Source organism: Nicotiana sylvestris, chromosome 4 (assembly GCF_000393655.2).
Source record: "Nicotiana sylvestris chromosome 4, ASM39365v2, whole genome shotgun sequence".
Taxonomy (NCBI): Eukaryota; Viridiplantae; Streptophyta; class Magnoliopsida; order Solanales; family Solanaceae; genus Nicotiana; species Nicotiana sylvestris.
In genome coordinates, this window is record NC_091060.1 from 134024874 (window position 1) to 134039762 (window position 14889).

At 37.4% G+C, this 14889-nt stretch overlaps 1 protein-coding gene and 1 long non-coding RNA gene across 2 annotated transcripts; one reads left to right on the top strand and one right to left on the bottom strand.

Annotated features, from left to right (window-relative positions):
* Window positions 1–260: 260 nt before the first annotated feature.
* LOC104225021 (uncharacterized) lies at window positions 261–8283 on the bottom strand. The gene is made up of 2 exons (XR_710482.2): window positions 7955–8283; window positions 261–501 (listed from the first exon to the last, which is right to left on the bottom strand). It is a non-coding gene; the product is annotated as an uncharacterized lncRNA (long non-coding RNA).
* A 2898-nt stretch (window positions 8284–11181) lies between these two features.
* LOC138890200 (uncharacterized mitochondrial protein AtMg00860-like) lies at window positions 11182–11874 on the top strand. Its single transcript, XM_070173565.1, has one exon. The coding sequence runs from the start codon at window positions 11182–11184 to the stop codon at window positions 11872–11874; it is 693 nt and encodes a 230-aa protein (XP_070029666.1).
* The last annotated feature ends 3015 nt before the right edge of the window (window positions 11875–14889 follow it).

Here is a 14889-nt window from a genome sequence, read left to right on the forward strand (position 1 = left end):
ATTATGTTTAATTTCTAAATATTTCCGAGAACGACAATGTTCAATTATATGCATGCCAAACGTATAGAAGAACATCAGAACAAACTCAGGTAAGACATGATCTCTGTGGCTTTAGCTTAAAGGAAAGTGGTAAAATTACTAAAATCAGGAAACAACGAAAATAGATGGGTTTTCCACTGGAGTACTGACAACACAATAACTGTTTCAAGTTTTATCGTACAAGATAAATTTTATTAAAATGTTAACGATATGATCAGAAGTTAAGATGAATAAAATCAACAAATAAATTCAAACAAATGTGTGTACAAGCGACTGGGACTTATTCAACATACAGCAATAGAAATTTTACCAGGGGCGATAGACTAAATTAAAAAGAACAAAAAGAAAGTTCAACAGGAGCCTGTATAACTGTTGAGATCTCCCCATACAGCTTCCTCTACTTCTCCCCATACAGCTTCCTCTACCTCCCCATGATTTTCATCATGCAAAATACAGTAGCACCTGTATCAACGGAAGTCACTTAAGGTGAGTTTCCAGCATATTTCATGGCAAAAGGAGTATGAGGCTCCAATCTACTCTATCTTCATCTACAGTGCTCATGTTGGCTATCACATAGAACAATGTCTCTAGTTCTAGTTATCTACTAAAACCTGCTCAACTTAACAATCTCAAGTTCAAACTCCTACTGTATTCAGCAACTCCTTAAGTGATTGAGGTATCTGATTGATGAGAGTATCATATCAGTGGAAATCAACAATTCTAAAAATGACAAATGATGCCTCAATATGGTGAAGGACGAGGGTCATGGATTCTAAGGCCTGAGTCCACACGTCAACATTGGTCCAAATATATGTCGGTTGCCACATAATCGAAGCACGCATTACTACTATCTTCATAAGGCCGGGTATTATATAAGCTCTATTAGTGAAATTTCACTTTGAAGTATGGGTGTCTAACGGGCAAGGTCAGCCCGTTTTCGGACCGGCTCAGACCGGTTAAAATCGGAACTGGCCCGGACCGGTACAAGAGGGCCGGGTGGGGCTGGGTTAAAGGAGTAGGAGGTTTGGTCTGTTCACATTTTGTCAACCGGTTAACCGGACCGGTCAAACCTAGTCAACGTAAATTACTATCGAACCGGTTAACCGGCCCGGCCCGGTTTAAAAGCTATATTTCATTTTTATTTTATTTATTTTTTAAGGTTTTAGAGTCTAAGACAATGCAAAACCTTTGAATTTACTCTTTTTTCGTTAATTTACTTGTTGTTAAATGTAAACCTTTCAATTTGTAAGTTTGAATTTTGAAATAAATGTAGAACTTGCAATTTATAAGTGCAATTTTTTTCCATCTACATTGTATTCTTTATATTTTTACTTTATATTAATATAAATTACAATAGTTATACAAAATACAAAAAAAAATAAAAAAAACACTAACCCGGCCCGTCCTGTCCCCTTGTTCCCGTAACCCTTACGGTTCATTTTTTTACCCGGATGAACCCGAACCCGTTAAACCCGGTAAGCCCCAACCCGTAACCGGCTCGGACCACAACCCGTACGGTTACTAATTTTCCCTACCCAGCCTGGCCCGGCCCACCTGTTAGACACCTATACTTTGAAGAACAAAACGCCTCCAATTATCTCATGGAAAAACACACGAGGACAACATAGAAGGGCCTCCAATTCTTGAGAAATTATTTGTCAAGATGTAAGATTTTTTATTTTTTTATTTTAAATTTCAACCAGTTTATTAGACTATATCTATGATTTTTTTTGGTTCAAGTCTAATAAATCATAGATGAACCAAAAAAAGAAAAAGAAAATCATAGATATATCAAGTATAATAAACATGGTTGAAATTTCAAAAAAAAAAAAAAAACTTACAACTTGACAAATAGTTTCTCCAAAATCTTCCATTTGACTGTAAAAAGTAAAAAAACAAAAAAGGAACATGTGAACGGTAGAGCTAACACTGGATCTTTTACACACAAAACATATGTCGTTATCTATGAGAGCCAAACATACACATTATCACAAAGGATAGAGTTTCAAACTCATGTCTATTATAACATTAAGCATGGAATTAGGCTATTATATGCTAACAAGACCTCTAAAAGGAAATGTTATTTATGTACGTAACAACATTCAAAAGTTGCTGCTAAAACGTAAAGGTAACCAACTCTTCTGCCAAGTTTTGGCAACAGTAATATTGTTGGCAAAGAATTTGATTTATCGCAAGAATAATTTTTGTTGTGGAATGTCTCCATAAGTCACATCTAACATATGGCAACAAAAAAAAAACTGTTGGCAAATGCCTTCTTTTTTGTAGTGATCTGTTAACTAAAATTTGTTTCATGCGAGGTATTTAAAAGTCTTATAGGCATGTTTTCTAACTCATAACAGAGTATATTTGTATATTTGTTCTATATTTCATAGCCATCCTTAACAGTCAAACATGATTTTCTCTTAAGATCTTGCCTTCTAGTGAAAGAATCAAGAATGTCATTGTGGAGACGCATCACATATCCTAAACATGTTGAACAGTTTTCAAAAATTGAGGAATTCCAGAAATCAATAGAAAAGCACAGAGACATGATATCTAGACTAATGTTTTGAGCTTAGCATGATATTACTTCACCGAAACTAATAGCATATTACTCAAGATTTCATGAACAGAATTTTCTAATCATGTTGTTAAAGTACGGTGCAACATATAGGCAATTCCGAATTTGATTAAAGTTAAAGAGTACCCATCTAATTAATTCTAAGTTGAATTAGGGCACCTAAATTGATTGTAGTAATATAATAAAGTATAACTTTGTTAATGGTCTACTTAACCTAAATATTTTAGGTAAGAGTTCAATTAATCTAAAGAGAATGTTTTTAAGGCACCCTTTAAGATACCTTATTAAGACGGTTACCAACCGAACTTCAATTATTAAGGCCAAGTGCAAATGTTAAGATGAAATATAATAGCTTAGAAAAAATTGTTAAGTGAGTAGATTGATCATGATTAAACTAGGTGATTAATTAAGAAGCAATAATTTTGTGGACTCGGTAAATTCAAAATAACATTTGAGACTATGAGGGTGTTTGGCTAATCTAGCTTATAAGCATTTTTTGGCTTATCTACGCGTTTGGTAAAATTAAAAGTGCTTATAAGCATTTTTTGGCTTATCTACGCGTTTGATAAAATTAAAAGTGCTTATAAGCCAAAAATAAGCCAAAAGTTGGTCTCCCCCAACTTATCAAATTTCAGCTTATAAGCACTTTAGATTTGACCAAAATATTTATTATTTTATCCCTAAAGTACTTCTTTTTAAAACAAAACTCTTCGTACACCCAATTCTTCAGCTGCTTATTATTAATTTCAACACTTTTATCCAAACACGTAACTGCTTATTTTTTAAATTAGCTTCAGCACTTAAAAGTGCTTTTCAGCTACTCTAAATCAGCTAAGCCAAACGGGCTCTATATGTGAAAGCCACGAAACTTGATATGAAAAGCATCATTTTTTTTAGCAAAGGTACTAAAGATAATTTGATATATTTTCTTTTTGTAAAGAACTTGTCTTTGACTTATTTATTTTTTTTAAAAAAATAGCCAAGGCCTCAAGTATACCCCAATCTAAAAGAAAATCGTTATCAGTGAGCGTCAAGTTCTACCTGTCCAAGGAAGGCTGAATTTTAACTAAGTTAGAACTAATAAAATAACTATAAACTTCACCATGCACATAACTCCAACCAAGTAAGTGTCAGATATAAAATTCACAAGAAAGGAATTGCAAGGAAATTGTAGTAAAGCATAACATGATGTCACTATTCCCTCGCTCTCTTTCAATTTTCTGTTCGGATGCATTTTGAGAGGGCGAGAGAGCGGCGTGAGGAAGAATGAAGGCGAGATGCTGGTATCGGGCCGGGCAGCAACATTGAGTCTACAAAGAGACTCCTCGCAGCTCTGGTGTGTTTATGCAAAACAAAGAAAGAAATAAAGGAAATTAGAAAGGAGAATTTGATTCTTGACACAAAATAAAGAAAGAAACATCATGTTCAGCTTTGCGTCATTTATAAACTGAAGAATCTTCACCATCCATAATAGAGAGCGGCTTAACAAAACGACCGGCCCTCGCTCTGTTTTCCTCATTTCTGCTTCTTTATGCTTTGTTCATCTGTGTTATATGGTGCCGGGTTGGTTGGTTCGAGTTCGGAATGGTTTTGGAAAGGTTTGAGACACTTAGTCCTTTTTGGGTAAGCTTAAGTTGGAAAAGTCAACCGGATGTTGACTTATGTGAAATAGGTTTCGGATGTGAATTTCGATGGTTCGAATAGCTTCGGGAGGTGATTTGGGACTAGGAGCGAGATCGGAATGTGTTTTGGAGGTCCGGAACAGATTTAGGCTTGAATTGGCGAAATTGGAATTTTGGCGTTTTCCGGTTGATAGGTGACATTTTGATATAGGGGTCGGAATAGAATTCCGGAAGTTGGAGTAGGTCCGTCATGTCAATTGTGACGTGTGTGCGCAAAATTTCAGGTCATTCGGGCGAAGTATGAGAGACTTTTTGATCAAATGCAGAATTCAAAAGTTTTGGAGTTCTTAAGCTTGAATCCATGGTTGATTGGTTGTTTCGATGTTGTTTTAGGTGTTTCGAAGATTGGTATAAGTTTGGATGGCGGTATGTGACTTGTTCATACTTTTGGTTGAGGTCCCGGGGGCCTCGGGGTGATTTCGGATGGTTGACGAGAGATTTGGCGTGTGAGATTTGCAGTTGAAGCTGCTGAACCACTGTCATAACCGCATCTGCGGCTTGGGGACCACAGGTGCGGGACCGCTGAAGCGGAAGGCTAGCCGCATATGCGGACGTTGGCGTGAAGGGCTGAAGCGCAAGTGCGGATGATTGGTCGCACCTGCGAGACCGCAGGTGCGGATGGTGAGACGCAGGTGCGGAATTTTGGTTTTAAGTGAAAACCGCAGATGTGGTGCTTTGGCCGCAGATGTGGTACCGCATGTGCGGTGTATGGACCGCAGGTGCGAAAAGTCTGGGTCAGAAAGTATAAGAGGTTTCCTTCGCGAATTTGGGTTATTTTTCATAACATTTCAAACGGGAAGAAGCTTTGGGGAGCAAATTCAAGGGAGGATTCAAGAGGGTTTCTTAGAGGTAAGGTCTTTGGTCCCTAAACTCGTTTTTATGATGATTTTTAAGGTTGTAAGCTTGAAATCCATGGGAAAATTAGTAGCTAATTGGGGGTTAGGGCTTGGAAAACATGAGGCCTAAAATTAGGGATTTGAGGGGTCATTTGTGGTCGGATTTTGGTACTTTTAGTATGAATGAACTCGTGGGGTAATAAGGATTCTATTGATGTAAATTTTGTCGGATTCCGAGATGTGGACCCAGGGGTCGGGTTTGGTCAATTTCGGGATTTGTGTTGTAATTTGATTATTTTTGCATAAGTTTCATTCCCTTAGCATATTTTGACGTCATGATTCTGATTTTTGGATAGATTCGACGCGAGTTGAGGCCAAGTCGAGAGGCAGGGGCGTCACGAAGTAGTATTTCGTCCGGTTTGAGGTAAGTAACCATTGTAAATCTGGACCTAAGAGTATGAAGCTCCGGTATTTCGTATCATTTTGATAAATAAGGTGGCACACATGGTAGGTGACGAGCGCGTGGGCGTGCAATGGTAGGGATTTGTGACTTGGTCCGTCCCGTAGCAGCTATTAAGCCGCGTATTTGATTTGAAATCTTATGGTATTCCATATTTTAGAGATTGATACTATATTTTGGGTTGTACGCCATGTTTGGGGCCTTGTGCCGACCTTTTTAGACCCTTAGGGGTATTTTTACTTTTTCCTCACTCTGTTTGATTTGAAAGCATATCCTCAGTCATGTTTTACCTGTTATTTGTTTAAAACTGATTTTATCACTCTATTTCTATATATGAAAATGTTTGGGCGGAGTTCCCTGATTTTACCGTTACGCCCGAGTGGCCGTGAGGTTAATGACTGAGAGAGGTTTAGGACCTAATGGTGAGGATTATATGTCTATTGTGGATTGGGCTACACGCCGTAACGAAATTATATATACATGGATCGGGCTGCACGGCGCAACGATATACATATGGATCGGGCTGCACGCCGCAGCTATATATATTGGGTCGGGCTGCGCGCCGCAACGATATGACGCTTGAGCTGTAGGAGCCCCTCCGGAGTCTGTACACCCCCAGTGAGCGTAGTCGACTATAAACTATGGATCGGGATGTACGCCGCAACGGTTATTATAATTAATATTATTATAAGATATTATTGAGCCGGAGTGCTGAGTGTGAGTAAGATGTGACTGAGTGTTGAATCACGAGTGACTGAGAGGCTTGCCCGAGAGGCTATATTGTGAGTGATACCTTGCCCGAGGGGCCCGTTTATGACATTTTGCTGTTTCACTCTTCTTTTATACTGAGTCTCTGTTGAAAGATGTTGAATAAATGATTTCAAAGTATTTCAATTGAAACTGAAATTTTTACGAAGTAACTGGCTATTAAACTGTTGAATTTGACTTGATATTCTGTTGAACACTCTTATATGATTTTAAACTGCTCGTCACTGCACTCAGACTTTATTTACTTTAGTTACTTACTGAGTTGGCGTACTCACGTTACTCCCTGCACCTTGTGTGCAGATTCAGGTGCCCGCGCAACAGAGTGAGGGTTCCCAGCACTCTCAGAGCATAACCGGAGACTGCAAGGTAGCTGCACGGCATTCGCAACCCTGCTTTCCTCCATCTTATCTTAGTTTTTCTGCTATTTCAGACTTATGATGTATTATTCAGTCAGTTTGGGTTGTATTTAGAGGCTCTCGACTTGTGACACCGGATTGTTGGGCTGTGTTGGTATTCTGTACTGGTTTTTCCGCATGTTCTGTTTTACTCATCTATTTCATATGACGAATTTGAGAATTATTCGATACTAGAAAATGATTTTTTTATAAAAGATTTTGTTGTGGTAAATATTCGGTTGGCTTGTCTAGTACTGTGATAGGCGCCATCACGACCGGGGCATTTGGGGTCGTGACACAAACATGTATCAGATGTTATACTTGAAATGAAATGACAGATTCTTAAGTGAAATGCTGAATTTGGGACAAACAACCTCACTACAATATCAATTTAACAGAATGTTCGTGACACTTAAACATGTATCCGATGTTATACTTGAAATAAAATGACAGATTCTTAAGTGAAATGTTGAATTTGGGACAAACAACCTCACTACAATATCCATTTAACAGAATGTTATTTATTTATTTATATATATATGTTTGTTATCCCGGGCAAGTTGAGCTCTATATGGTACACAAAGTTCTTTTAAAGTAACATGAACATATAGAATTATTTACCTCTTTAGTTATTGAATCCTAAAAGAACATGGTATCTAGTCATTCTTAAAACCATCTTTTCTACTATTTGAAAGCACAACAACATCTCAACAAGGTAACTCAAGTATGCAACGGTTAACTCCTCAAAGATTAGTATTATTATCTTCGAATATAGTTTCAAGTAGAGAATGTGTAATATTCATATGATGCCACAGAAAGAGACCAAGGAATGTGAACTTAAAGAGAATTCTAAACAAAACTTCAAGTTGACGGTCAAGAATCAGGACATCTTCATATATGTTCTCAATCAAACAATGCACAAACGGCAATGCCGCCAATCATAAGGAACCTAAACATGATCTCCAGATTCACGAATCGACATCACAAAATGAAACCTTATGTATTCCTATAAACATTTTGTCAAACATTCATCAATCAAGATTTTTAACATACGGCCAGAAAATTAAATCCTAATGGCATAATTTCTACACAGGGAAAATTTTAACTTCTGGCTTCTAATTAACAGAGTGAACCATTGCACGTCACATACTACCAGTAAAGAAAGAAAGGGCTTGAGTTTGGGAGTAACTGACTGTTTGCGGGGCAGTAAATCCGGAGCTTCGGCCTCGGATCTATCTCTTCTTCACGAATGAGATGTGGACTCGAACAACTCATATGCGAAAGTCGTCCCTTTAAAGTGAAAGAACGACTAAGAGTTAATGTTTTAGGGGAAGTAGAGGCGGCTAAAGTATATAAAAATGGATAAGAGGCAACTGAAGAATCCCCCTTTACTTGTAGAAAACAATAATATTTATAGGGGAAAGGTCTAGAATTTTTGGATGAAAGTTTGAGAGGGATTTCAAAATCGAGTCAACCATTTAAAATTTGAACATTAGGAGGACTTAATGAGCTGGTGTCTTGACTCCAAAAGATCTGTTTGCACACTGAAAATCTCTGTCATAGAGAATCAAAAATTCAAAAGCTCTTTGGACTCTTCTATTGACCATATCCAGTTGTAGATGAGAGAGATAATGCTGAGATATAGGATTATAAGAGAGGTAATATGTGATACACATAATCCAGAGGAGGCCACATCAGCTGCTGAGTAGGGTTATTTGAATAGTAGTTAAGATAGTTATGTTAGTTAAAATTTGAATTCTAGCTTTGGCGGGAAAGTTAGTTACTTGTATTTCAGCACATTTTACATTTTGAATTCTACTTTACATTTTGTAATAGGTTGCTTGGAGTATAAATAGCAAGTTGTAAACTCCTATTAGATACTTTTGATATGTTAATGAAAATTAGAATTTCCCTCTAACTGTTCTAGTCTCTTCTGCCTTCTTCTCATTCCTCATTTCTCACTTTCTTCTCTTCTTCTTCTGCTTTCTCTTCTTAATTCTCTGCTCAATTGTCGATTAGATATCAATTTTGGTATCAATTGGTATCAGAGCTAGACTATGGGACCACGCAAAGCTGTTGATCTCTCAAATCTGGATTGGCAGGAGCAATATGAAGATTTAACTGCTCAGCAGTTAGATCTGCGTTCTATTCTCGATCAGAAAATAGAGGAAATATGAGCTAACATGGATCATAGACATGCTGAAATGCTACAAATGGTGGAAGCTCTCAAAAACTCGATTGATGGAATGCAGTTACATCAACAATCACGAAACAACAGTTCTACTTCCAAGGGTCGAGATAATGTACTACAATCAGGTCAGAGAATTTTAGGGCCTAATTCTTATCATGCTTACAACAATCGAGGTCACAATCTGTTATTTCCTAGATTCAACAGGAAAAACTTGAAAAGTTGGTTGTATAGAATAGATCAATATTTTGTTGTTGATAATACTGCTACAAATTAGAAGGTGAGTATAGTATCAATGAATTTGGATGATGATGCTCTAGCTTGGCATCAGTCTTATTTGAAATGTAGAGATTCTCCTATCCTTCCATCTTGGGATGAATATATCGAAGCCTTAATTGAAACACTTAGTGAGGAATATACGGACCCTATGCTAGAATTGAAACAGTTGAAACAAACTGGTTCAGTGAAGGAGTTGCAATTCGCTTTTGCCAGATTACTAGCTCAATGTGATCTAACTATTAGTCAAGCTATCTCTTGTTTTTAGGAGAATTGAAGGAAGAACTAGTGAATCCTGTCAAAATGCATGAGCCTCAGACCTTGTCCAAAACCTATCGCTTAGCTAGATTAGCTGAAGCAACATTAGCTACTAATGCTAGAGCCTTAAAATGCAGTCTTATCTCTGTGTCAAATACTCACCTCAAAAAGCCTTCCTATGATCCAAACTCCCTCAAACACACTCCTAATCCTATTACCTTTGCTCCGAGATTAGCCTCACCCCCTTCCACTAATGTCAATGTTCCTAGAAATAGGAGAACTATTTCTCCTGCAGAAATGCAGGCTAGAAGGGCACATGGCTTACTTTTGTGATGAGAAGTATACTGCTAGTCATAAATGTAACTTACCTAAGCAACTATTTGTGATGGATCTGGAAGTCCCAGAAAATGAGTGTTTGGAGGTTGTTGATAGGAATCTAAAAGGATTCCTTCTAGTGAAGAGTGGTCAATTGTGGAAGTGGATACTCCTATGATATCTCTATGTGCTCTAAGTGGATTACAAGGAGCTCAGACAATACATATTATAGGATATAGTGAGAAGAGACCTATACAGATCTTACTTGATGGAGGTAGCACTCAAAACTTTATTGATGAGAAGGCTGCTAAGAGGTTGGGGTGCCAAATCTGTCCTACGAGAGTGAGCTATGTGAGCCTTGGTAACAACACCCTAGAAGCCACTTCTGGAGTTGTTAGGAATTTTGAGTGGATCCTGGAGGGCACTACCTTCTCATCTGACTTGATTGTTTTCCCAGTTGGTAAATATGATTTGGTTTTAGGGGCTTTATGGATGAAAACACTAGGTCCCTTTACCATGGACTCCTCTGAGCTGATTATGGCTTTCAACTATCAAGGGAAGTCTCAATTGCTAAGAGGGGTGTCTGATGAATGTAAGGTTTCCAGTCCAAAGGCCTTGAACATGTTAAAAGGGGAGGACATACAATTTTTTATATTACAAGTGATAGACAACATTCCTAGCTCAATCACTGCTATGCAATATCAAGCTTTGCACATGGCCAAGTCTGATAGTGCTCTTCCTATTGATCAACTGTTACAACAATATCAGTTGATCTTTGCTGAACCTACTTCTCTCCCTCCTCAAAGGGGAGATTTTGACCACAGAATACCTCTACAACCTGGCTCTAAATCTGTGAATGTTAGACCTTACAGGTATTCTTCCATTAAGAAGGACATTGTTGAAAAGCTGGTTAATGAAATGCTGCTGTAGGGAGTGATTTAGTATAGTAACAGTCCCTTCTCTTTTCCTGTGGTCCTTGTGGGAAAGAAGGATGGATCATGGAGGCTATGTGTAGACTACAATGAACTGAATCACTGCATAATTAAGGATAAATTCCCAATACCCCTTATAGATGACTTATTAGATGAGCTTGCTGGAGCTACTATTTTTTCAAAAATTGATCTCAGATCTGGATAACACCAAATTAGAATGGTGAGTGAGGATGTTCCTAAAACATATTTCAAAACACATTCAAGGCATTATGAGTATTTAGTAATGCCTTTTGGCTTAACTAATGCTCCTTCCACATTTCAGTGTCTTATGAATCATTTGTTTCAGAAATTCATAAGGAAGTTTGTCTTGTTTTTTTTTTTTGATGATATTTTAATTTACAATGTTACCTTGAAAGATCATGTGGGACACGTGCATCATGTGTTTGATACTATGGTTACTCACAGCTTATTAGCTAAACAGTCTAAGTGTGCCTTTGGAGTCTCAAGGGTGGAATACTTAGGATATTTTATTTCTGCTGAGGGTGTTTCTACTTATCCAAGGAAAATTGAAGCAGTTCAACAATGGCCCACTCCCACTACACTTAAGCAACTGAGGGGCTTCTTGGGACTAACTGGCTATTACAGGAAGTTCATTAGAGGTTATGGTCTTATAAGAAGACCACTAACTGAATTGCTCAAGAAGGATGGTTTTTGGTGGACTGATAAAGCAGCAGAGGCATTTGCAGAATTAAAGTCAGCCCTTACTTCTGCTCCTGTTCTAGCATTACCTAACTATGCTCTCTCCTTTATAGTTGAAACAGATGCTAGTGGCACTGGTATAGGGGTTGTTCTGATGCAAACTGGACATCCTATAGCTTTCATTAGTAAAGGTTTAGCTCCTAGGCATATGGCTCTTTCTGTGTATGAAAAGGAGTTGCTAACCTTGGTTTTTGTAATTACCAAGTGGTCTCATTATCTTTTAGGCCAACATTTTATTGTGAAGACTGACCAAAAAGCTCACAATTATCTCTTGGACCAGAAGTTGCATACTGATCTACAAATTAGGTGGCTAGCTAAATTGTTACCCTTTGATTTTGAAATCCAATACAATAAGGGTAAAGAGAATGTGCTGATGATTCCTTAGCTCGAATTTCAGGTGCTGAGATTATGACCTTAATGGTCTCTTCTGTGCAAGCAGATCTTTGGGTTGATATTCAGAATAGTTGGTTCAATGACCCTGAACTGCATAGTCTTATCAAATCCCTTCAAGAGAAGCCACAGAAGCATTTCACTTGGCTCAACAATCAGCTCAGGAGAAAAGAGAAACTGGTAATTGGTAATGACTTGGGCTTAAAGACTAAGATCTTGCAGCTGTGGCATTCATCCCCCTCAGGGGGTCACTCTGGCATTGATGCGACCACTAGGATATTATTGGCTTACTTTTATTGGAAGGGTATCGGAAATGATATCCTTAACTATGTGCGCAATTGTACCATGTGCCAAAGAAACGAATATGATACTTCTGCATCTGGTGGTTTATTGCAACCCTTGCCTCTTCCGACAGTTCCCTGGACAGATATCAATATGGATTTTATTAAAGGCTTACTTGAGTCGAAGGGAAAAACAGTAATTTGGGTCATAGTTGATAAATTGACCGAGTATGGTCATTTCATTGCTCTTGCTCATCCTTACACTATCCAATCTCTTGTACCTATCTTCCTGGACCATATCTTCAAGTTACATGGTTTCCCTGCTTTGATAACCAGTGATCGTGACCCTATTTTTATCAGCACATTTTGGAAAGAGTTCCTCTCTGCCCAAGGTGTCCATTTGCAGACCTCCACAGCTTACCACCCTCAAACTGATGGCCAAACTGAGGTTCTTAACAGATGTTTGGAGACTTATCTCTGCTGCTTTTATTCTGATTCACCAGCTAATTGGTGTGCATTCTTGCCTATAGCTGAATGGTGGTATAATTCCTCACACCATTCTGCAATTCAGACTTCACCCTATGAACTGCTCTATGGTTATCCTCCTCCTCTTCACCTTCCTTATCATCCTGGTGACTCTTCTTCTGAGGACATTGAGAACATTATGCTGCTAAGGGAATTCAAATGGCAACTTGCCAAATATCATTTGACACGAGCTCAACAGCGTATGTAAGTTTAAGCTAATGCTCATCGCACTAACAGGCATTTTGAAGTTGGTGATTGGGTCTTTGTGAAGCTTCAGCCCTATAGGCAGTCCGCTCTTTCTGTTTCTCCCTATCATAAGCTTAATTCTCGTTATTTTGGTCCTTATCCTATTGTTGAGAGGATTGGCACAGTTGCCTATAAATTACTGCTCCCACCTGAAGTCCAAATTCACCCTACTTTTCATATCTCTCAGCTAAAGTTCTATCCAGTCATTCCTTCTGAAATTGTCCACCCAACTATCTTGGATCTCTCCAGTCCTTTATGTCCTACTCCTGAGGCTGTCCTTGATCGCAGATTAGTCAAGAAGGGAAACAAAGCTGTCGCACAATGCTTGGTCAAATGGCAAGGGTTGGATGCTGCTTATGCCACTTGGGAATTTGCCTCACTCCTAAGGACCAGATTCCCTACTTTCACCCTTGAGGACAAGGGTGTTTTTCCACGGGAGGGGGGGGGTATTGGTACACATAATCCAGAGGAGGCCACATCAGCCGCTGAGTAGGATTATTTGAATAGTAGTTCAGATAGTTATGTTAGTTAAAATTTGAATTCTAGCTTTGGCGGGAAATTTAGTTACTTGTGTTTCAGCTCATTTTACATTTTGAATTCTACTTTACATTTTGTAATAAGTTGCTTGGAGTATAAATAGCAAGTTGTAAACTCCTATTAGATACTTTTGATATGTTAATGAAAATTCGAATTTTCCTCTAACTGTTCTAGTCTCTTCTGCCTTCTTCTCATTCCTCATTTCTCATTTTCTTCTTCTTCTTCTTCTTCTTCTTCTTCTTCTTCTTCTTCTTCTTCTTAATTCTCTGCTCAATTGTCGATTAGATATCAATTTTGGTATCAAAATGTTTAACTCAAAATCGGTGCTACAAGTTCTGCTAGGTGTTGATGAAGAGGGGAAAATTTCATTAAAATGGGAAGGAAGAAGAAGAGGACAAAAGGGGCACGTGTGAGAGTGAAAAGATAAACCTAATAACTTTTTTTGGTTCATGATTTGTGCTAGAAGGCTAATGTTAATTGATCCAACTTGATCTTGAAAGGTTGTTTGAGCCGATTTTGTTCTTGGCAAACTTGCTTCAATAACCTGAACAAGACGGCCTTCAAAATGTCTCATGGAAAAAGAAACTTTTGGGCTTATAATTATGCCTAAGGCAATCTCTCCTTCTTATAATTAATTCCTTCGAGCTTCTAACTAACTTATTTTAGTTATAATAGTATTAGAATACGCGTGTTGCGCGTGTAACCCATATTAAGGAGTATTAAGATTTTCTAAATGATTACATAAGTATTAACATATATATATATATATATATAATGCGCTTGAGTTATAAAATAAAAATAAAAAAGTGTAAGTTTCTAAAAGCGAAGAATGTTGATCCTATTCAGTTACGTTAAATGAATAAAAATCTCCTGTGTTTTTCTAGTACAAGTATTTGATTTGTCATGAAACCAAAACTCATATTTATTAATTATCTTAGATGCTTAATTGCTATAAATGATTATTGTACTCTTTAGTTGTGTCTAAAAGCAATTACGAGAATGTTGAACCTATATATTTCTAATGATTTTTTGGTAAAAAAGTTATTTGTTTTGTTTTATTATATTTTCGGAAGGAATTATAGTTATGTTACTTAATTCTTTTAATGAATGATTTACATAAGGTAAAATCTTAGATTTTAAAATCCTACTCCCTCTGTTTTAATTTATGTATCATATTTCTCTTTCTAATATGTCCCATGAAAAGAATGTCATACTTCCTTATTTTGAAAATAATTTAATTTTAAACTTTTCAATTTAAGAAGATAATTTATAGCTGCATAAATGTCTATGGCTTGTTTTAGACCACAAATTTTAAAAGTCTTTCTTATTTCTTAAACTTCGTGCTCAGTTAAACACTATCAATAAGTTAGGTCAGAAAGAGTAAATATTAGTGTTTCCTACATAGTTAAAAATAAATAAAA